Source organism: Gobius niger (genome assembly GCF_951799975.1).
Source record: "Gobius niger genome assembly, chromosome: 7".
Classification (NCBI taxonomy): Eukaryota; Metazoa; Chordata; class Actinopteri; order Gobiiformes; family Gobiidae; genus Gobius; species Gobius niger.
In genome coordinates, this window is record NC_136858.1 from 780,014 (window position 1) to 802,566 (window position 22,553).

Genomic DNA, 22,553 nt, shown 5'->3' on the forward strand with positions numbered 1-22,553 from the left:
ACTCCTGGTTTAGTCCTGGTTTAGTCCTGGTTTACTCCTGGTTTAGCCCTGGTTTAGCCCTGGTTTAGTCCTGGTTTAGCCCTGGTTTAGCCCGGTTTACTCCTGGTTTAGCCCTGGTTTAGCCCTGGTTTAGCCCTTGTTTAGCCCTGGTTTAGCCCTGGTTTAGCCCTGGTTTAGTCCTGGTTTAGCCCTGGTTTAGCCCTGGTTTACTCCTGGTTTAGCCCTGGTTTACTCCTGGTTTAGTCCTGGTTTAGTCCTGGTTTAGCCCTGGTTTAGCCCTGGTTTACTCCTGGTTTAGCCCTGGTTTAGCCCTGGTTTACTCCTGGTTTAGCCCTGGTTTAGTCCTGGTTTAGTCCTGGTTTAGCCCTGGTTTAGCCCTGGTTTAGCCCTGGTTCAGTTTCGTCCCGGTTTAGTCCTGGTTTAGTCCTGGTTTAGTCCTGGTTTAGTCCTGGTTTTATCCTGGTTTAGTCCTTCATGAAGACCTGGAGGCGTGTGGGATCACTGCTGACCCTTCTCACCCTGGACTCGGACTGTTCACGCCCCTCCCCTCAGGCAGGAGGGTCCACACAGACCCGGACCTCCTGCCACAGTTCTTCTCTCAGACCATCAGACTCCTTATGAGACCAACAGGCCCGGTTTGAACCATGAGGCCGTCCTTCTGTGGACCCACCACCTGCAGGGGGCGCCATAGGGGCTGGTGCAGTGTGACGACCCGGCAACGGACAAGTGGAAGAAGATGGATGGATTATATGTTTCATGTTTCATGTTGTACGATCGACACAGATTGGCTCAGTCTCCCAGGAGGAGCTCGGAGTAGAGTCGCTGATCCTTCACGTCGAGAGGAGCAGCTGTTTCTGGCTCCTCCTGGTCTGTGTGGATCGGGGAGTCTGGGCATCTGCTGCCCCAAGACAAAGAGGGAGAAAATGGATGGATGTAAACACAAAAAAAATAAAATAAACACACTTAACCTTTTTCACCCCCACCTGAACCGATCACATTTTCAGTTTTTTTTTCAGCTTTGTCCAAATCTAAAAGCTTCTTGAAAAATGGCATTAAAACAGCAACAGAAAACAAGGATGTAAACGCAACAAAAAATCGATAAAAATGCTTTTAAAAAAAAGTGACAAAAGTTACTAAAAAAAATCGACAAATTTTTTTTAAAAAAATCAACCAAAAATATGTTAAAAAATCGACAAAAAATATTTAAAAAATCGACTAAAAATATTTAAAAAATCGACAAAAATTATTTAAAAAATCGACTAAAAATATTTTAAAAATCAACCAAAAATATTTTTAAAAATCGACAAAAATGCAAAAAAAAAAGTGAAACATTTTTATTTTAACAAAAATGCAACAAAAAAAATTCACAACAAAAAAGTGATACAAAAATGACAAGAAAACTACAAAAATGTGACAAAAAAGTGACAAAAGAGATGAAAAAAAATTAAAAAAAATGCATTCTGTTTTGGCGGGTGGTAAGAGGTTAACGTAGCCATTAAAAAAAAAAAATAGAAAACACCTTGGAAGTGGATAAAGCAAAAAATCCTTAAGATAAAAATAAATGAAAACTTTGATTCTTTCCGACATGTGGGCAGAGCAGCCACACGTGTTGATTCTTCAGAATATTAAGTAAAAGTAAAAGTAAACTCTGTGACAAAACTCCTCCAAAAGTTGAGCCACTGTTCAGTAACACAAACCTCCCATTGTCGTGCGTAAACGCGCGCTTATCCGCCCCTAATCTGCATGTTTTCTCCGTTTTCCCCGTAACGGCCTGAGCTCAACACATCCCCATTGTCCTCCACACCTGTCTACGTCACCCGGAGCGCTTGAGAGAGGGGGAGCACGGGGGGGTGGGGTGGGCGGGGCCTGGCGGCGGAGCGCGTGTAGAGGCTGGCGGCTCCGGACTCCGCAGATCCAGCTCCGCGCGGCTGGAAAGAAGAAGGACTTGTCCCTGTTCGCTCCGTCTCCTCCTCCTCCTCCTCCTCCTCCTCCTCGCGGACACAGAGGAGCCCGGACCGCGCTGCAGAGGATTATTATTACTGAAGAGAAAGGAGAAAAGAGAGTTTGGTTCAGGAGGACGGACGTTTGGCCAGAGCGCAGCGGAATATGATTTGAAACGAAGAGAAGTTGCTGCGAACAGGTGACCTCCTCCTTCTCCTTCTTCTTCTTCCTCTACTTCTTCTTCTGCTTCTTCTTTGACGCACTTTGTTGCTGGATCTGGTTAAGTTCATGTTGTGTTTGTGTGACTCATGTGCGGGTTCAGTTCAGGAATTACAGCCCCCGATGTTTATCATGATTCTGCGTAAAACTCATTTACGCACTGATTCTGCTCGATTTCCGTGCGTAATTGCGTAATTTTCTTCATCATCTCCTTCTTGACTCTGTTTGTCTCGGTCTTAAACCTGCTTTAGTCCTGGTTTAGTCCCCGCTGCGGTGACCACCTGACCCTCCTTTGGTTTGCTCTGCACAAACATTCAGACCTTTACCCCCCCCGTGCCAACAGCGGGTCGATAATATCCCACTTTCCAACAGTGAAGTTATTTTTACGCGGTTTTACGCACTTATATGGACATGTGGAGTGAATGTGAACTTCTTGGGGCTGGATCTTCTGATGATCTAAGTTCTGATCCCTCCTTGTCCTCCACATCCCTCTCTCCTGCTGCTGCTGTTGTTGTTGTGGAGCCCGCGGGTCCAGCTCAGACCTGCCACGCTCGTGTTGATCCAGGTCTAATCCCAGATCTCTCCCCTGAATCCTCCGCTGCTCGTAACTTGACTTTGGTGCGTAAAGGCGCGTCTCTCTCTCCGCCCCCCTGGCCCTCGCGCTCGCTCTCTCTCTCCTCTCGCCCCCCCACTTCACTCTCTCTCCCCCCCCCAGTCTTTTCTCTCTTCTTCTGTATAAACCAATTCCTCCCTTCTCTCCACTCTGGGTGTCGTTCTTGTTTTGTTTTATTTCGATACCGATACAGAACGATACTTTTCTCCCTACAGAACCATAAACTGATTAATAATCCTAATTCAGTCATTTTCCTTCCATTTCATTTATTTTGCATTTCTAACATTTGTTACACAGAAAAAAAACACTTTCCAAATTTTTCATTTCCCCTAAATTTTCCACTTTTCCCCCCAATTTTTCAATGTGATTTATTCCCAAATATATTCAAAACATTTCACTTGTTTTTCCATATTTTCCCATTTTTTTTCTAATTTTTTCCCCTTTTTCACTTCTTTTTTTTTTCATTTAACACTTGGATGACCGACAGCATCAACTTATGAAGATTTTATCTATTTTTTTACGTACCTGCTTTCAATACCAGTCATACCTAAACTTTGTTTTTGTCCGATACCAGACTGGTGTCTCGCTCTCTTTGCTCTCCTTTCTCTTTCTGTCTCAACTCCCTCTCTCTCTACTTCTCTCCTCCTTCTTTCAGTTCTCCCCTCTCCTTTCTCTTACCCCCTCTCCCCTCTATCCTCTCCTCCGCTTCTCCCCTCTCCTCCCCCTCTCCAATATAAACCCATCTCCTCTCCTCCCTCTCCCCCTATCCTCTCCCCTCTCTCCTCTTCTCTCTCCTCTCTCCCCTCTCCCCTCTCCCCTCTCCTCTCTCCTCTCTCCTTTCCCCCTCTCTTCTCTCTCTTCTCTCTCTTCTCTCCTGTACAAACCCACTCTCCCCTCTCTCTCCTCTCTCCCTCTTCTCTTCTCTCCTCTCTCTCCTCTCTCCCTCTTCTCTTCTCTCCTCTCTCTCCTCTCCTCTCTCCTCTCCCCTCTATCCTCTCCTCCTCTCCCATATAAACCAAATCCCCTCTCTCCTCCCTCTCCCCCTCTCTCTCTCTCCTCCCTCCCCTCTCTTCTCTTCTCTCTCCTCCCTCCTCTCTTCTCCTCTCTTCTCCTCTCTCTCCTCTCTTCTCTCTCTTCTCTCCTCTCTCCTCTCTCCCCTCTCCCCTCTCTCCTCTCTCTTCTCTCTCTCTCCTCTCCTCTCTCTCTCTCCTCTCTTCTCTCCCATCTCCTCTCTCTCCTCTCTCTCTCTCTCCCCTCTCGCCTCTCTCCTCTCTCCTCTCTCTCCTCTCTCCTCTCTCTCCTCTCTTCTCTCTCTTCTCTCCTCTCTTCTCTCTCCCCTCTCCCCTCTCTCCTCTCTTCTCCTCTCTTCTCCCCTCTCTCCTCTCTCTCTCTCTCCCCTCTCGCCTCTCTCCTCTCTCCTCTCTCTCCTCTCTCCTCTCTCTCCTCTCTTCTCTCTCTTCTCTCCTCTCTTCTCTCTCCCCTCTCCCCTCTCTCCTCTCTTCTCCTCTCTTCTCCTCTCTCTCCTCTCTTCTCTCTCTTCTCTCCTCTCTTCTCTCTCCCCTCTCCCCTCTCTCCTCTCTCTCCTCTCTCTCTCTCTCCCCTCTCGCCTCTCTCCTCTCTCCTCTCTCTCCTCTCTCCTCTCTCTCCTCTCTTCTCTCTCTTCTCTCCTCTCTTCTCTCTCCCCTCTCCCCTCTCTCCTCTCTTCTCTCTCTTCTCTCCTCTCTTCTCTCTCCCCTCTCCCCTCTCTCCTCTCTTCTCCTCTCTTCTCCTCTCTCTCCTCTCTTCTCTCTCTTCTCTCCTCTCTTCTCTCTCCCCTCTCCCCTCTCTCCTCTCTCTCCTCTCTCTCTCTCTCCCCTCTCGCCTCTCTCCTCTCTCCTCTCTCTCCTCTCTCCTCTCTCTCCTCTCTTCTCTCTCTTCTCTCCTCTCTTCTCTCTCCCCTCTCCCCTCTCTCCTCTCTTCTCCTCTCTTCTCCTCTCTCTCCTCTCTTCTCTCTCCTCTCTTCTCTCTCTTCTCTCCTCTCTCCTCTCTCTCCTCTCTCTCCTCTCTTCTCTCCCATCTCCTCTCTCTCCTCTCTCTCTCTCTCCCCTCTCGCCTCTCTCCTCTCTCTCCTCTCTCCTCTCTCTCCTCTCTTCTCTCTCTTCTCTCCTCTCTTCTCTCTCCCCTCTCCCCTCTCTCCTCTCTCTTCTCTCTCTCTCCTCTCCTCTCTCTCTCTCCTCTCTTCTCTCCCATCTCCTCTCTCTCCTCTCTTCTCTTCTCTCCCCTCCCCTCTCTCCTCTCTCTCTTCTCTCCCCTCTCTCCTCTCTCCTCTCTCCTCTCCCCTTTCTCCTCTCCTTTCTCTCCTCTCTCTCTCTCCTCCCCCCTCTCCCCTCTCTCCCCTCTCTCCCCTCTCTCCCCCCTCCTGCGTTTGTGTGTCGTGTCGGTGTTTCTGACGTGACTCAGCTTCCCGCTCGCTTCGCGCACACACCGAGTCGTCCCGTGCCTTTTGTCTGGCGCTCGGACCCCAGGCCTCGCGCTCTCATTGTGCTGCTGCAGGTGCCTCGCGCTCGGGGCCCATTACTCACCGGATCAAACGGCCAAAACACGGCCCCGCTTCGCCGCGTCACGACTTCACTTCACAACAATGTGAGCGCTGAGCGACAAAATGAGCTTGTCTTCACACAAACACGGCCCACAGCTGCAAACTACACTACTACTACTCACTGTAAGAGCAGATATGAAAGAAAACACACACAAATGTTCATTAAGTGTCATTATGCAAGTATTTTATTTAGAATTACAGCCTCAGGAGGAGTTTTCTCTGCGGAAGATGCAAAGATCACTCAAAGATGTGCGAGTGGCACCAAACCTGGCCATTGTTTTTGATGAGACTCGATATTTCATAGCCTAATCGATTCAAATGTCTTGCATTATCGCTTGTCGACATGTTAATAATTAACCTCTTAACTCCCGCCTGAACCAAGAGGGTCACGTTTATCACATTTTTGTCACATTTTTGTCATTTTTTGTCAGTTTTTAATCAAATTTTTTTCATTTTTTTGTCACATTTTTGCCACTTTTTCGTCACTTTTTTGTCATTTTTTTGTCATTTTTTGTCACATTTTTGTCATTTTTTTTGTCATTTTTTTGTCCATTTTTTGCCACTTTTTGTGTCAGTTTTTCATAAATTTTCATCAATTTTTCGTCACTTTTTTGTCATTTTTTTGTCAATTTTTTTTTCACATTTTTGCCACTTTTTGTGTCAGTTTTTCATAAATTTTTTTGTCATTTTTTGACATATTTTTGTCATTTTTTCGTCACATTTTTTTAATCACATTTTTGTCAATTTTTGTCATTTTTTGTCATATTTTTGTCACATTTTTGCCACTTTTTCATCAATTTTTTCTCACTTTTTTGTCACATTTCCATCCTTGTTTTGTTGCTATTTTCGCAGCTTTTTTCCAGAAGCTTTTGGATTGGGGTAAAGCCAAACTGGAGAAAATGTGCTCGGTTCAGGTGGGAGTTAAGGGGTTAAAAGGGTTTTGGACAATTTTAATCAATTTTATTGGAACTAAACTTAAAAGTTCTCCTGATCTTTCATAATGAAGAAAACCCTCAGTCCTGCTCATTTATATTTAGGTTAAAGACAATTAGGCCCATTTAAATTATTATTATTTCTGTTTTAAATATTACTTGTGTGCTCGGAAAAGTAAAACTTCTCATCCCCTTGAGCTCTGCTGTGACTGACAGCCGTTTCCATGGAGACTCAAGGGGAAAGGGGCGGAGTTATGTTTCAGCTCGGGCCGTGTTTGTCTCCGCACTAGTGAGATGCTGCCAGGCTGAAAGAATCAGACTCGGGGAAACTTTATTTTAGTGAAGAAATCTCACTCGAGCACAACGAAAACCCCACACTCACCTTTGTAACTCCTGCCCCTAGAGGCCATAAGCGCAACTGCAGGTGTCGTAGCAAGTTGCGATTTTTATTCCATTCCATGATTCTTATTAAATATCTTGGAGAGTAAATCCTACACTGACTGGAAAGACAAAGGGACAGAGGGATATTGTTCATCCAATTACACTCAAACTTGGCTGTAAATACTGTTTAAAGTGACGCTAGCCCGCAGTTAGCTTCACCCGTTAGCCTGTTAGCTTCTTCTTCGTGATTCCATTAGTGTGTATTGGTGGCTCCGGTCCGGTGGCAGCGAAGTTACAAACATGTTTTTCTGGCCTGAGACACCGGGGGAGATGAAAGACCCTCCAATCATCCCATAAACACTTGTATTACCCCCACAGGGACTACGGGGAGGATTTATTAAAGGGGGGGTATTATGCAAAATTGACTTTTTCAAGCTTTCCATCATGTTATTCTGTCATTCCCTCATTAAAAACATGCCTGAAGTGTTGCCTTGGCACATTCACGTATTTTTGAGTAATCTGTAAACACTCTGATGGCGGCCATTTTAGGGATAGGTTTGCCTGAGTCCTCCTAGGAACGCCCCCACCTCCTGGAGACGCCTCCGAGCTTTCGTCACCAGCCGAGTAACCAACCACTGCTCCTCAGCAGAACCCCCTCCCCACTGATGCCACAGACAGCGTGTGGAGGGGGCGTGTCTAAAGGCTCAGAGGTTCTTAAAGAGACAGAGGCCTATTTCAAGACATTCACTACAGCCATTTTGAGAGAGACATTTTATACAAGGCAGTTATTCTAATTTACTGCATTTACAGACCAACAGAAGGTTTGGTCATCATTGTAGTGTGATATAGACTGGTGCTATGGGACTGAGAAAAGCAGAATACTCCCTCTTTAAGGTAAACACGTTAGTTAGTACTGCTTTAAAAGCATGAATTAATCGAATCAATTGGATTTATCACCAGCCGTAGCGCACAGTCTCAATTTGTTGTGTCGTGAACACATTCGTCGTCCTCAGATCTCGTTGTGTCTAAAACACAGGAGTTGATCGAGTTTGTGAACCTGTTCGTAACAAGGGCAATAAAACAATTCTGATTCTGAAGGTCCAGGGATTTTCAATGTTGGAAAAAAGTCCAAAGGAGTTTACCTGCAGGACAGTTCACCCGGCGTGTCTCCAGTGTCTGTGCACACTGGCCTGAGAGTCAATCTGTGCACACTGGTCACTGCCTGAGAGTCAATCTGTGCACACTGGTCACTGCCTGAGAGTGAACAGGTGATGGTTCCTGACTGTAAAGCTGATGAGGGCAGAAAAGCGCTGTTTAATTGACCTTTTAGAGCAGAAATGAAAAGTCTCAAACAAATCATCGTGTTCACGTCTGACTCAGGGTTTGAACGGGACAGTTTTAGTTTGTGCTTGACACAAAGAAGAGCTTTTGGAAACGACTGACTCCATGTTTGTATCAGTCTTACAGTGTATTCATTTAGTGTGTGCAGTATTTACAATATTGTTTTAGTAGTTTCAGTGTAATGGATCCTCCATCTCCTCCTTGTTAACCTCTTAACTCCCACCTGACCATGTTTCTCCAAATTCTCCAAATCTCCAAAGTTTCTTCAAAACAGCGACAAAAAATGAGAAGACAATGAGAAAAAAATCCAGCAAAAAAAGACAAAAATCCAGAAAAAAAAGAAAAAAATCCAGCAAAAAAGTGACAAAAATCTAGCCTGGCTAACACCAGACTAAAATCACAAGTGATATTTAGTCTGGGGACACCAATTCATTTTCTCGTAGGAGAGGTGTGGTTTACGATCGTCCATAGTCGTTTATTGGGCGATACGAAAAAAAAAAAAAAAAAGTCTCATGCGTCTGCACGTAGCCCCAGCCAATCATATCATCGTATGAGATGACGTATGACGTACCCGCTGTAAACTTTTGAGCTAAATTATTTAGAACAAGGTCTAAAGCTTGATCAAAAAATACCATCGCGTCTGCTGCCGTCATGTTGGATCCGTAAATAAACTTTTTTTTAAATTATCCGTAAATAAACTACAAGCTTCCGTATATCGAATAGCTCGTCATCGTCTTGCCGTCCCTCCTCGCTCTGTGATTGGTTCCCAAATCCACCGGAGATTTGGCCATGGTCCCCAGGCTGTTGTGCAGTTCGAAATAATTCGAGCGCACACAGCAGCATGGTGTTAGCCAGGTTAACAAAAATCCAGAAAAAAATGACAAAATCCAGCAAAAAAAAAGACAAAAATCCAGCAAAAAAAAGACAAAAATCCAGGAAAAAAGACAAAAATCCAGCAAAAAAAGACAAAAATCCAGCAAAAAAAGACAAAAATCCAGCAAAAAAAAGACAAAAATCCAGCAAAAAAAGACAAAAATCCAGCAAAAAAAGACAAAAATCCAGCAAAAAAAAGACAACAATCCAGCAAAAAAAGACAAAAATCCTGCAAAAAAAAGACAAAAATCCAGCAAAAAAAATTACAAAAATCCAGCAAAAAAAAGTGACAAACATCCAGAAAAAAAGACAAAACAGCAGCAAAAAAGTGAGAAAAACACATATGGGAAACAAAAAGTGACGACAATGGCAAAGAGGAGATGATGCCTGTGGTTTTGGCGTGTGGTGAGAGGTCAGAGTTCATCATGATCTGAGAGACAATCACAGTCTGATAAAACAACACTGGATCATAAATGAGTTCATGCAAAGTCTCCGCCCCTTTACCTCCCGCCTCTGAAGACGTCATAGTAAATGTTTCGACCTTGATGGAAACATCTTCCTCCCGACGTTATTCACTCATGAAGTATCATCGTCCCTGAAGAGTAAGACGTGACTTCCTCCCGCGGTCCTTGAATGCAGCGTGATTCAGGCCAGTGTTATCTGAGGAATTCCCTCTTTTGGCGCCAAACGCTGCGCCTCCTCCGCACCTGTCGCCGTCGCTCCGCCGCCGACCGGTCGCCACGGATACGGCAGATTTATGCACCAGATGCCCTTCCTGCCCCAGACACTTCCCCGTGATCTCTGTGGTAGAAAGAAAATGATGTTTGGGGATTTCATACATATCAGGCTCATCTCCAATGTCAAGGAATGTGTGGAAATGGGGGAAAGAGGGAGAAACTGTGGCAAAAAGAAGGAAAAAACTTCTATTTCTCCAGTGATGACGCTGGGTTTGTCACAATTAAAGAAACCAGGCGGGTTTTCGTAGGAACGTTTTAGAAATCTCGTGCTAATGAGGGCCGGACTTTGATTGACAGGCCGTTAGCATCAGAGCTAATGGTGCGAGGGCGGGGTCTACAGTGAAGATCCCGCCCTCATGCCCTTATTAGGAACATGCTCCGTCACAGCAGGGAGGAGGAGTCTGTAAATCCACCATGATTTCCCTTTCGAACGTGGTCACTGTGATAAACGGGGAGGAGTGAGGGGGCGGAGCCTGTCAAGTCTACAGTCTATGATCTGAACCAAGTATTTTCTCCAGTTTGTCATGAGCAGAAACGCTTCTTAAAAAAGCATCAAAATAGTGACAAAAACGAGGATGAAAGCGCAACAAGAGATAAAAATGTGTGGGGGAAAATGCAACAAAAAAACTGCCAAAGAGCAACAAAAAAGTGCTGAAAAGCGATAGAAAAAGTGGCAAAAATGCTACAAAATGAAACTCAAAATAGTGACAACGCAAGGAAAAAGATCAGTTTCGGTCTTACATGAGGTCTCTCGTCAAGAAACGTTTAGATTTGGGTAAAGCTGAACTGGAGAATATGTGCTTTGTTAAGGTGGGGGTTAAGGAGGAAGAAAAAGGAGTTTAAAGCAGAACTAAGTAACTTGTTTACCTTTAATAAATCCTTCCCTTCGTCCCTGTGGGGGTAATACAAGTGTTAAAGGGATGATTGGAGGGTCTTTCATCTCCCCCTGGTGTCTCTGACCAGAAAACCACAATTGCAACTTTCCCTGCCTCGGGTCGGAGCCACCAATACACACTAATGGAGTCACGCTAAGAGGCTAACGGGCAAAGCTAACTGCGGGCTAGCGTCACTTAAACAGTATTTACAGCCAAGTCTGAGTGAATAAAATGATCTCCATTGTGTAACTGGATGTACAACATCCCTCTGTCCCTTTGTCTTTTCTGTCAGCGTAGGATTTACTCTCACGGACGATTCATGAGTAAAAAACACAACATGTACGACACCTGCAGTGGCGCTTCTGGCCTCTAGGGGCAAGAGTTACTTAGTTCTGCTTTAACCTCTTAACTCCCGCCTGAACCGAGAGGATCTTTTTCCTCACGTCATCAGATTTTTTTTTTACATTGTTTTTTTGTTGGGCATTCAACTCATTTTTGTAGCTTTTTTGTCATTTTTTTGTCATTTTTTTGTCAATTTTTTATCACATTTTTGTCATTTTTTGTCACATTTTTATCACATTTTTGTCACATTTTTGTCAATGTTTTCTCCCTTTTTTTTATTTATTTATTTTTTGTCACATTTTTGTCACATTTTTGACTTTTTTTTATTTTTTTGTCACATTTTTGTCACTTTTTTGTCACTTTTTTGTCTTTTTTTTTGGTCACATTTTTGTCACTTTTTTGTCAATTTTTCATCATATTTTTGTCATTTTTTATCACATTTTTATCACATTTTTGTCACATTTTTGTCAATGTTTTCTCACTTTTTTGTCAATGTTTTCTCACTTTTTTGTCTTTTTTTTGGTCACATTTTTGACTTTTTTTTTTTCATTTTTTTGTCACATTTTTGTCACATTTTTGTCTTTTTTTTGTCACTTTTTTCTCACTTTTTTGTCACATTTCCATCATTCTTTTCATCTCAGTTGATTTGATTTATTTTCACATAATAAAACAATAGCCTGATTACATCTGGTTTCACAAATGTGATGGAAGTTTTGCCGAAAACCCTCAAGGGGCTTCATGAGTGGCAACCTCCATAAGTTAAAATTAAAAGCAAATATGAGGCACGCAATTGTCAAAAAAATAAAGTAAATTAAAGCACATTGTCAGAAAACACAATACAACGTACATCAATACTGGGTTTAGAAATGGATCCCAAGAGGAAAATAGCAATCAGTTTTGAGCTTTTGGATTGGGGTAAAGCCAAACTGGAGAAAATGTGCTCGGTTCAGGCGGGAGTGAAGGGGTTAAGTTATTAAGCTTTACAGTACATTATTCATTCATTCAGCTGTTATAAAGTTTCCCGACAAGAATGTGGTCAAATCAAATCTGATGTGGAGCGTTGTGTTTGCCGGAGCGTTCACCTATTGTGCATGTTTTGGGCTGACGGGGCCAAACCAGAGCCCAGTCAGAGTCGGTCAGCGCAGACGGATGAATGTGTGACCGCGGCGGGGGGTTCAGGGCCCGCTCGGTCTGCGCGCGGTGCGTTCACTGGCGGCGGCCGAGTGAGTAAATGTCTCCGCTCTGAGGGGCCTTTGTTTGGGCACAGACTCTGATCAGAGGCCCCTTCATTTGTTCCACTGTCACCGTTATTGACTTTTCGGCAGATTTTACAAAGACTCAGCCAAAAATAATCACATACTGTCTGACACCATTAGTCAAGTTCATTTATTTATAAAGCACATTTCAGCAACCAGGAAAGTCCCACCAAAGTGCTTTACAGAGCAAACAGTACAAATAGTCACACATTACAACACAATTCCCAAAACACTGTCACACATCCCAAGAAAGTTTAACAAACAAGAAAAAAAACACATTAGTAAGACTTTCAGGGGGAGGAAAAGGCCAGTTTGAATACATATGTTATGGCCTGGGATGTCACTGAATTTTGGCTTTAAGTCTAAATTCCTTTGATAATAATGGCGTTTCACGGTTGTTTTTTGACTCGTCATAGTCGGGCTGGTTGCGTTTTTTTCCCGATCACAATACTTTAAAAAATACTTTTTCCGATACTTGCACATGCAGGGGTTCCCAAACAAACAACAAACATACAACAACTCGGGGCCCCCATTGTATAAAGTTGTTGGCTCTTGCGCTACTTCAGGGAAGAAAAACATGTTATAATCAAGTTCAAATGCATCTAAACTGTTTATTTTGAATAATTTAATGGTTTTCACTAATTATGGGCTGGTTTATACTAAAAACAGTAGCATTTTTGTTTCATCTTGATATCATTTGGGGACCCCCACCCAAGGCCTCCTGACCCCCCGAGGGATCCCAACCCCCACTTTGGGAACCACTGGTTTAGAACCAGAAAACAGAACAATAATATGTGGAAGATCTGCAAATTTACAATATTGGGTTCAAATCCAATGTCAAGGAATGTGGGGAAATGGTGGCAAAATTAAGAAAAAAAAAGCTTAGACTCAAGTTGGTCATGTTATACTCACTACTGCCACCTCAGGTCTTACTCGTAACTGCAGTCTCTATATTAAGCTCGTGCATGACGGCACTTCGGACCCGAGTAACACCTTTTTGAGACAGTGCAGGATTTTAGAGGCAACAGGTCTGAGCTCATTCTACACATTAGGACATGGAGGAACATGTGGGGGGAGGAAAATACTGAATTGTAACATTTGTAAACTCCGTCTAGTCCCTTTAATTTTTTTTTTTAAATTGAAGGAAACAGGGAAAATACTAGAAATAAAAATGAGCAAAATTGAATACAAAAAAACACTTTTTTTCACGATACATACTCAGATATTTGGCAATAAAGGGGGGAAATTGGGAATAAATTGGAGAAAAAAATATTACTAATATAAGTGATAAAACATGACGGGATTGGGAAAAATCCCTCCTTTCAATCCTTTTTATTTTTTGATACCTGTTGAATCAAAACGTTTGTTTTCCATATCAGACTGTTATCGTTTAACGGTGTCAGCCCGAGTTCATAATTACCGTCCAAAACATATTGTCAATTATTTTGTCAGTTTTACTCACAGTTTCTCTTGAAGTTGCCTGTTCTCTCCACTGTGGAAGATCGAAATGTCACTTCTTTCCTCCGTTTGAAGGAGTGTATCGATTTTTCTTTGCGTTTCTGCCTTAAAGCAGCACTCAGTAACTTGCCACCGGGCCGGAGACCCCAATACACACTAATGGAATCACAAAGAAGAAGCTAACAGGCTAACGGGTGAAGTTAACTGCGGGCTAGCGCCACTTAAACAGTATTATTGTCAAATTTGTATCACATTTTTTGTAATTTTTTTGTCACATTTTTGTCACATTTTTGTCATTTTTTTGTCACATTTTTGTCATTTTTCGTTAATTTTTTATTAAAAAATTGTAATTTTTCGTCAAAATTGTATCCAATTTTTGTCATTTTTTTGTCACATTTTTGTCATGTTTTATCAAATTTTTGTCACATTTTTGTCATTTTTTTGTCACATTTTTATCAATTTTTTGTCTTTTTTTGTCCAATTTTTATCACATTTTTGTCACATTTTTGTCCTTTTTTTGGTCATTTTTCGTCAATTTTTTATCAATTTTTTGTCACATTTTTGTCATTTTTTGTCAATTTTTTGTCTTTTTTTGTCCAATTTTTATCAAATTTTTGTCACATTTTTGTAATTTTTTAGGGTCATTTTTTTGTCATTTTTTGTCACATTTTTGTCATTTTTTGAACCAAAACAGTATTTATTTTCCATTGTGTAATGATGAACAACATCCCTCTGTCCCTGTGATTCAGTGTCTTTAAGGGTTTGGTGTTGACACAGTTGGACCCAAAGCCAAACTGGACTTAAACCCTTCAGCGTCAGGTCCTGCCCACAGGGGGCGCCGCAGCAGGATGTCGCTGATGTTGAGTTGACCCAGAGTAAACGTCAGGACACAATGGGAGACTTTGAGACAGAGGGAGCTTTGTGTTTGACATGACGGTTCCGTGTTTAAGTTCAGACATACGTGACGAGGGAAACTGTCAGTGCGCTCACGTACTGGCAAACACAAGGAGGAGCCCGGACGAGACATGACACGGCAAACTTTTGTTTTAAAGGTCTTTAACTCAGTGTCACCTCAGACCTGTCAAACATATTAACATATAAACACTTGATCATCATTATCAGATTTTTTTTTACATAGTTTTTTTTGTCATTTTTATAACTTTTTTTGTCATTTTTTTGTGACATTTTTGTCATATTTTTGTCAATTTTTAATCCGATTTTTGTCATTTTTTGTCACATTTTTGTATTTGTCTTTTGTTTTAAAGGTCTTTTACTCAATATCACCTCAGACCTGTCAAACATATCAACATATAAACACTTGATCATCAATATCACTTTTTTTTACATCATTTTTTTGTTGGGTATTCAACTCATTTTTGTAACTTTTTTGTCTTTTTTTTTAAATCAAATTTTTGTAATTTTTTTGTCACATTTTTGTCTCATTTTTTTGTCAATTTTTGTCAATTTTTAAACACATTTTTGTCATTTTTTTTAATCAATTTTTTTGTCACATTTTTGTCATATTTTTGTCATTTTTCGTCAATTTTTAAACAATTTTTTGTCATTTTTTTGTCATTTTTTGTCATATTTTTGCAATTTTTTCGTCAATTTTTTATCACATTTTTGTCTTTTTTTTGTCATATTTTTGTCATTTTTCGCCAATTTTCCATGTTTCTCTGAAGATTCACTCGTCTTTCTGTGGAGTTTGCCTGTTCTCCCTGAGTCTGAGGTAGAATCGATCCTACAACCTTCAGTTTTCAAAGCTGTATAACTGTGTCTCCTCCAGACTCTATACCTCTCGAAAGTATTCATACACCTTGAACTTTTGCACATTTTGTCATGTTTACAACCCTAAACATAAAGATTTTATTTAGATTTTTTTACTGAACGTTCACACACAAGTAACCGACAACTGTGAAGTGAAAGCAAAATGATACATGATTTTGTTATTTTTCAAAAACTAGAAAAGTGAAAAGTGGGGCGTGCATAAGTATTCATACAGCATTTTCTGAGTGCATTAAATTGCCTTTATAACATTTCTAATGACTCCAGAATGTTCACACCTTGGCCTAACGGTTAAATAGAGGCACCTGTGTGTAATCTACTCTCAGTATAATTTCAGCTGTTCTTTTAGGCCCTCAGAGCTGTGGTCGGAGTGTATTGGTCACTAAACAACATCATGAAGGTCAAGGAGCACCAGAGAGGTCAGGGATAAAGCTGTGGAGAAGTTTAAAGGAGCGTTAAGTTATACAAAGATTTCCCAAGATTTAAACATCTCCCGGAGCAACTGTTCAATCCATCATTCAGAAATGGAAAGAGTAAAGCACCACTGCCAACTTACCAAGGCGTGGTCCTCCACCTAAAATATCAGAGTGAACAAGGAGAACACTGGTCAGAAATACAACCAAGTGCCCCATGATATCTCTGGAGGAGCTGTGAAGTCCTGCCGCTGAGCTGGGGGAAACTGTACATGGGACAACTATAAGTCGTATCTACACAAATCTGGCCTTCATGTACGAGTGGAAGAAGAAAGCCATTATTGAAAGGAGGCCATAAGAAATCCTGTTTGAAGTTTGCTAGAAGTCATATGGAGGACACAGCTCCATGTGGAAGAAGGAGCTTTGGTCAGATGAGACAAAAATTGAACTTTTTGGCCCAAATGCAAAACGTTATGTGTGGAGCAAACCTAACACTGCTCATCGTCCTGAGTGCACCATCCCCAGTGTCAAATATACGGGGGGGGGGGCATCATGCTGTGGGGCTGCTTTTCCTCAGCGGGGACTGGGGAGACTGTAAGAATAGTTGGGAAGATGGATGGAGCCAAATACAGAGACATTTTGGAGGAAAACCTGCTGGAGTCACAAGAGAACTGAGGCTGGGGCAGAGATTTACCTTCCAGCAGGACAATGACCCTAAACACAAAGATAAATCTACAATGGAATGGTTCAATAAAAACATATTAATGTGTTAGAATGGCCCAGTCAAAGTCCTGACCTAAATCCTATTGAAAATCTGTGGAATAATCTGAAAACTGCTGTTCACAAACGCTCTCCTTCTAATGTGACAGAGCTGGAGTTGTTTTGTAAAGAGGAATGGGCTAAAATGTCAGTCTCTACATGTGCAAATCTTGTAGAGTCAGACCCCAAAAGACTTTCTGCTGTTATTGCAGCAAAAGGGGGTTCCACAAAGTATTCATTCATGCTGTATGAATACTATGAAAAATAACAGAATCATGTATCATTTTGCTTTCACTTCACAGTTGTCTGTTACTTGTGTGTGAACGTTCAGTAAAAAAATCAAAATAAAATCTTTATGTTTTGGGTTGTAAACATGACAAAATGTGCAAAAGTTCAAGGTGTATAAATACTTTCGAGAGGCACTGTAACTGTGTCTCCTCCAGACTGTATAACTGTGTCTCCTCTCTCCTCCAGGATGTGTCTCCTCCAGACTCTATAACTGTCTCCTCTCTCCTTCAGGATGTATAACTGTCTCCTCTCTCCTCCAGGATGTGCGCCCCCCTCCTCTCCCCGTCGCTCCTCCTCCTCCTCCTGTCGCTCCTCCGCTCGGCCGCCGCTCAGTGCGACCGCTCGTCTGAAACCGCCAAGCTGGACCTGAGCGTGACCTACGACCTCCCGACGTTCTCCTCCGAGTTCCCCGTCCACCACATGGCGGCGCTGGACGGAGTCGTCTACGTTGGAGCCACAAACCGGATCTACGCCCTGGCGCCGAACATGACCCGGCTGTCGGAGCACCGCACCGGGCCACTGCGGCGGAACGAGACCTGCGGGCACACGGCGGGCAACTCCAGCGCCGCCGTGGACAACCACAACATCGCCCTGGTAACCGTTTATTTAACCATTCACAAACAGTCAGGCTCTGGAGCTGAGTCCAGAGTCCAGGGTCTGAGTCCGGTTCCTCTGAGGTGTGAGCGAGGAGCTGGACTCTGATCCGGGCCAGAGGAGCAAACCCTGGTCTCGGTTCAGACAAACTCTGAAGTGAGGAGAAAACAAACAACCAAAACAAACGAGTAAACAGAACAGAGACAATCACGACTTTCATTACAGAATGTAGACGGTTCTATTAACCTCTTAACTCCCGCCTGAACCGAGAGGATCTTTTTCCTCTAATCAGATTTTTTTCCATCAGTTTTTTGTTGGGTATTCAACTCATTTTTTTAACTTTTTTGTCATTTTTTTGGGTCATTTTTTTGTCAATTTTTTATCACATTTTTGTCATTTTTTTGTCACATTTTTGTCATTTTTTCGTCAATTTTTTGTCATTTTTTGTCATTTTTAGTCAATCTTTTTGTCAATTTTTTGTCCTTTTTTGTCATTTTTTTTCTCACATTTTTGTCACATTTTTTGTCAATTTTTTAATCATATTTTTGTCATTTTTTTGTCAATTTTTTAATCATATTTTTGTCATTTTTTTGTCAATTTTTTAATCATATTTTTGTCATTTTTTTTATCATTTTTTTATCACATTTTTGTCATTTTTAAATCATATTTTTGTCATTTTTTTGTCAATTTTTTGTCAATTTTTTGTCATTTTTTCGTCAATTACTTGTGACATTTTTGTGACATTTTTGCCACTTTTTCATAATTTTTTCTTAACTTTTTTGTCAACGTTTTCGTCACTTTTTTGTCACATTTCCATCATTGTTTTCGTCTCAGTTTTGTCGCTATTTCCCCACCTTTTTTCCAGAAGCTTTTGGATTGAGGTAAAGCCAAACTGGAGAAAATGTGCTCGGTTCAGGTGGGAGTTAAGGGGTTAAAAATGCAAACGCATGAGCAGACCCTCTGTGATTAGAGCTAAGAGTTAACATGACTCGTAAATATAAAGCAGAAACCACAGATTTCAGCAGCGACAGAGGCCGGACAGCAAAGTAGATGGTTTTGCTGCAGCGCCCCCGCAGGCTGTAGAGGAGCTCTGCATTTAAATTGTTATGGTCCTCAATCGAAGCGTGTTCCAGGTGCGGCGTAGGCTCTCAGTCGTACAGGTGTTCGATGAAGGTTCTTGAGTCATCGTCTGTACTTAGTTTTAAAAGTTGTCCAAAACATCTGCAGACTTTAGACGACTTTTTCTTTCGTTGTAGTTTGATTGTAGTTACATAAACATGGCTGTGAGCAGAGCCGTGGGAAGATATTTTAGTCAGGAGGTGCTGAGGGACAAAATTTACCCCCAAAATACTTTTTCTGTGCAAAAATCCTATTTATTAACCTCTTAACTCCCGCCTGAACCGAGAGCATTTTCTCCAGTTCAGCTTTACCCAAATATTGTAGGCCAGTGTAACGCCTCATTTGAAAGACCTACAAAACTAAATGGACCTTTTTCCTCACGTCAGATTTTTTTTCATCACTTTTTTTGTTGGGCAGTCGTCTCATTTTTGTCAGATTTTCGTTAAATTTTTCTCACTTTTTTGTCAATTTTTTGTCAATTTTTGTAAATTTTTTCGTCACTTTTTCGTTAAATTATTCACATTTTTTTGTTAAATTCTTATCACTTTTTCGTCCATTTTTTCTCAATTTTTCGTCCATTTTTTCTCATTTTTTCATCCATTTTTTCATCAATTTTTTCATCAATTTTTTGTCAAATTTTTGTCACTTTTTCGTCCATTTTTTCTCCATTTTTCCTCAAATTTTTCTCAATTTTTTGTCAAATTCGTATCACTTTTTCGTCAAATTTTTGTCAATGTTTTCTCACATTTCCATCATTGTTTTCATCTCAGTTTTGTTGCTATTTTCACACCTTTTTTCCAGAAGCTTTTGGATTGGGGTAAAGCTGGAGAAAATGTGCTCGGTTCAGGTGGGAGTTAAGGGGTTGATATTGCCTGCAGTTCACAAACTATCCACCAGGGGCTGCTGCAGCGCCCTCAGCACCCTGGGTTCCCACGGCCTTGGTCCAGACTCAGCTTCTGTTTCGTTTCCTCCAGGTGACGGAGAAGATCTACGATAAGGGCCTGTACAGCTGCGGCTCGGCGGACAACGGGATCTGCCGGCGCCACGTGCTGGACGACGGCGGCGGCCCGTACGGCGTGGACGAGGACGTCTACTGCTTCGCCGACAAAGTGAAGCTCGGCAAAGGCGCGCCGCTGCCGTCGGACGTGGTCGTGAGCGCCGCCGGGTCGCAGGTCCTCAACGTGGAGAGCAACGTCATCAAGTTCTTCGTGGGGAACTCGCAGATCCCCGGGAGCGAGGCCACGCCCCACACGCACGCCATCTCGCTGCGGAAGATGAAGACGAGCCAGAACGGGTTCACGTTCTTCTCCGGCGGCGCCCACATGGACCTGCACGCGTCCTTAAAGGGGAAGTACTACCTCCGCTACGTGCACGCCTTCCACAGCGGCCCGTTCGCGTACTTCCTGACGGTGCAGCGCGTCAGCCGCGACTCGCAGACCTTCCACACGCGCATCGTCCGCATGTGCGCGTCCGACTCCGTCATCCGCCGCTACGTGGAGATGCCGCTGCAGTGCTTCAGCACGCACAAGCGGCGCCGGCGCTCCAGCGAGGACGACGTGTTCAACCTGCTGCAGGCGGCGCACGTGGGGAAGGTCGGGGACGACGCGGAGCTGCAGAAACAGCTGCAGGTGGGGCCCGACGAGGACGTGCTGTTCACCGCCTTCGCCAAAGGGAAGCCCAACTCCACGGAGCCCACGGCCAACTCCGCCGTGTGCGTGTTCACCCTCAAGTACATCAACATCAACATCCGCCGCTACATGGAGAGCTGCAGCACCGCCGAGCCCAGCCACTTCACCGGGACGGAGGGCCCGGCCTGCTACGACACGGTAAGAGAGGCAGGAGGGCCTTCGCTGGTTTGTTCTGGATCAGTTTAGTGCGAACCGAGAGGATCGTTTTCCTCACGTCATCAGATTTTTTGCCATCATATTTTTGTTGGGTATTCAACTCATTTTTGTAACTTTTTTTTTTGTAATTTTTTTTGGTCATTTTTTATCACATTATTTTTAAATTTTTGGTCCATTTTTTGTCACATTTTTATCTCTTTTTTATATTTTTTGGTCAAATCTTTGTCATTTTTTGTCATTTTTTGTCAATTATTTGTCACATTTTTGTGTTTTTTTCATTTTTTTGGTCAAATTTTTGTCATTTTTTGTCATTTTTTTCTCACATTTTTGTAATTTTTTGTCAATTTATTATCACATTTTGTCTTTTTTTCATTTTTTTTTGTCATTTTTTATCATTTTTTCGTCAATTTTTTGTCAATTTTTTGTCAACTTTTTGTCATTTTTTCTCACATTTTTGTCATTTTTTCGTAATTTTTTTGTCAATTTTTTGTAATTTTTTTCTCACATTTTTGTAATTTTTTTGTCAATTTATTATCACATTTTTGTCTTTTTTTCATTTTTTTTGGTCAAATTTTTATCATTTTTTGTCATTTTTTATCATGTTTTCGTCAATTTTTTGTCAATTTTTTGTCAATTTTTTGTCAATTTTTTGTCATTTTTTTCTCACATTTTTGTCATTTTTTAGTAATTTTTTTGTCAATTTTTTGTAATTTTTTTGTCAATTTATTATCACATTTTTGTCTCTTTTTAAATATTTTTTTGTCATTTTTTGTCAGGAAAGTCCTTCGCTGGTTTGTTCTGGATCAGTTTAGTGCGGTTCGTATATTCAGACTGTACTTTCTGCAATATACCATATACCAGGTGTAGGCAACGTCAGGCCCAGCACAGAACCTTTAGCCCCCAACTGATTATGAGAAATATTAATATGAAAATAAGATCAAATACCTGTTGAAGTACTCTTAAAACGTAGTGTCAGTATTTTAATGTCCTGCCAGAACATCCCGCTTGGTCATATATAATGATAAACAGTGATTCTCTACTGGGGGGTCGTGACCTGAAAGTGGGTCACAGAACCATTTTCAGTGGGTCGCAAGTCCATAGGGAACTTAAATGCAATATTTTCCATCTGAAACTGCACGGAAACATTAACTGTGTCTGTTAAAATGAATGTTATTGGGTTGTTTTGACCCACTGTCTAAGCTCCGATTTACATTTGTATTAGTGTGATAAGTCTTCACTGCAAAAAGTATTTAACTAGATCAGTATAAACATCTCAATTTGAGCATAATAATCCACATTTTAGTTGTTTTGACTAGTTAAGAAGTTCTTGGGCATTTGTCCTGGATTATTTCACTTGTTCTGAGATGTTTCTGACTCGTTTCGATGCATTTCGTCCTTATTTCAGGTCATTTTCTTTGCCAATGGGGAAAGAAAATTGGTCTTATCTCATTGGCAATTTTACTTTCTTATTTCAAGCGAGATTTACCCTAGAACTGGTCTGAAATGTCCTCAAACAAGCAAAGGAAACTTGGTCCGATCAGGAAAAGTGTCTAAATTTTCAATCAAAATTTTTTGTAACTTTTTTGTCATTTTTTTGTCATTTTTTTGTCACATTTTTGTCATTTTTTTGTCACATTTTTTTGTCACATTTTTGTCACATTTTTGTCATTTTTTGTCACATTTTTCTCTTTTTTTCGTCACATTTTTGTCAATTTTGTCACATTTTTTGTCATTTTTTTGTCATTTTTTTGTCATTTTTTTGTCATTTTTTTGTCATTTTTTGTCACATTTTTGTCATTTTTTTGTCACATTTTTGTCACATTTTTGTCATTTTTTGTCACATTTTTCTCTTTTTCTCGTCACATTTTTGTCATTTTTTGTCACATTTTTTGTCATTTTTTTGTCATTTTTTTGTCATTTTTTTGTCACATTTTTGTCATTTTTTTGTCACATTTTTGTCACATTTTTGTCATTTTTTTGTCACATTTTTGTCACATTTTTGTCATTTTTTTCTCACTTTTTTGTCACATTTTGTAACTGTTGCAAAAGTCGTGCTCCATGACTGTGCTCAGATCAGGTTTAGTTTAGATCCATTTATCTGCAATCTCACACTTTCCTAACATAAATAGTAATATGGATCATATATAGGCTCTGTAAATGTCTTTAAAAAATGCTTATAATGAGATCACGATGGTTCACTGTAAA

At 41.5% G+C, this 22,553-nt stretch overlaps 1 protein-coding gene across 1 annotated transcript in view; it reads left to right on the forward strand.

Moving 5' to 3' along the window:
* Nucleotides 1-1,939: 1,939 nt before the first annotated feature.
* The window catches only part of met (MET proto-oncogene, receptor tyrosine kinase), a 131,513-nt gene continuing 110,899 nt past the window's right edge, over nucleotides 1,940-22,553 (forward strand). The window contains exons 1-3 of the mRNA XM_079560402.1: nucleotides 1,940-2,140; nucleotides 17,052-17,385; nucleotides 19,479-20,330. Coding sequence (XP_079416528.1) covers nucleotides 17,053-17,385; nucleotides 19,479-20,330 — 1,185 coding nt within the window. The 5' untranslated portion in view covers nucleotides 1,940-2,140; nucleotide 17,052. The remainder of the gene's footprint in view (nucleotides 2,141-17,051; nucleotides 17,386-19,478; nucleotides 20,331-22,553) is intronic.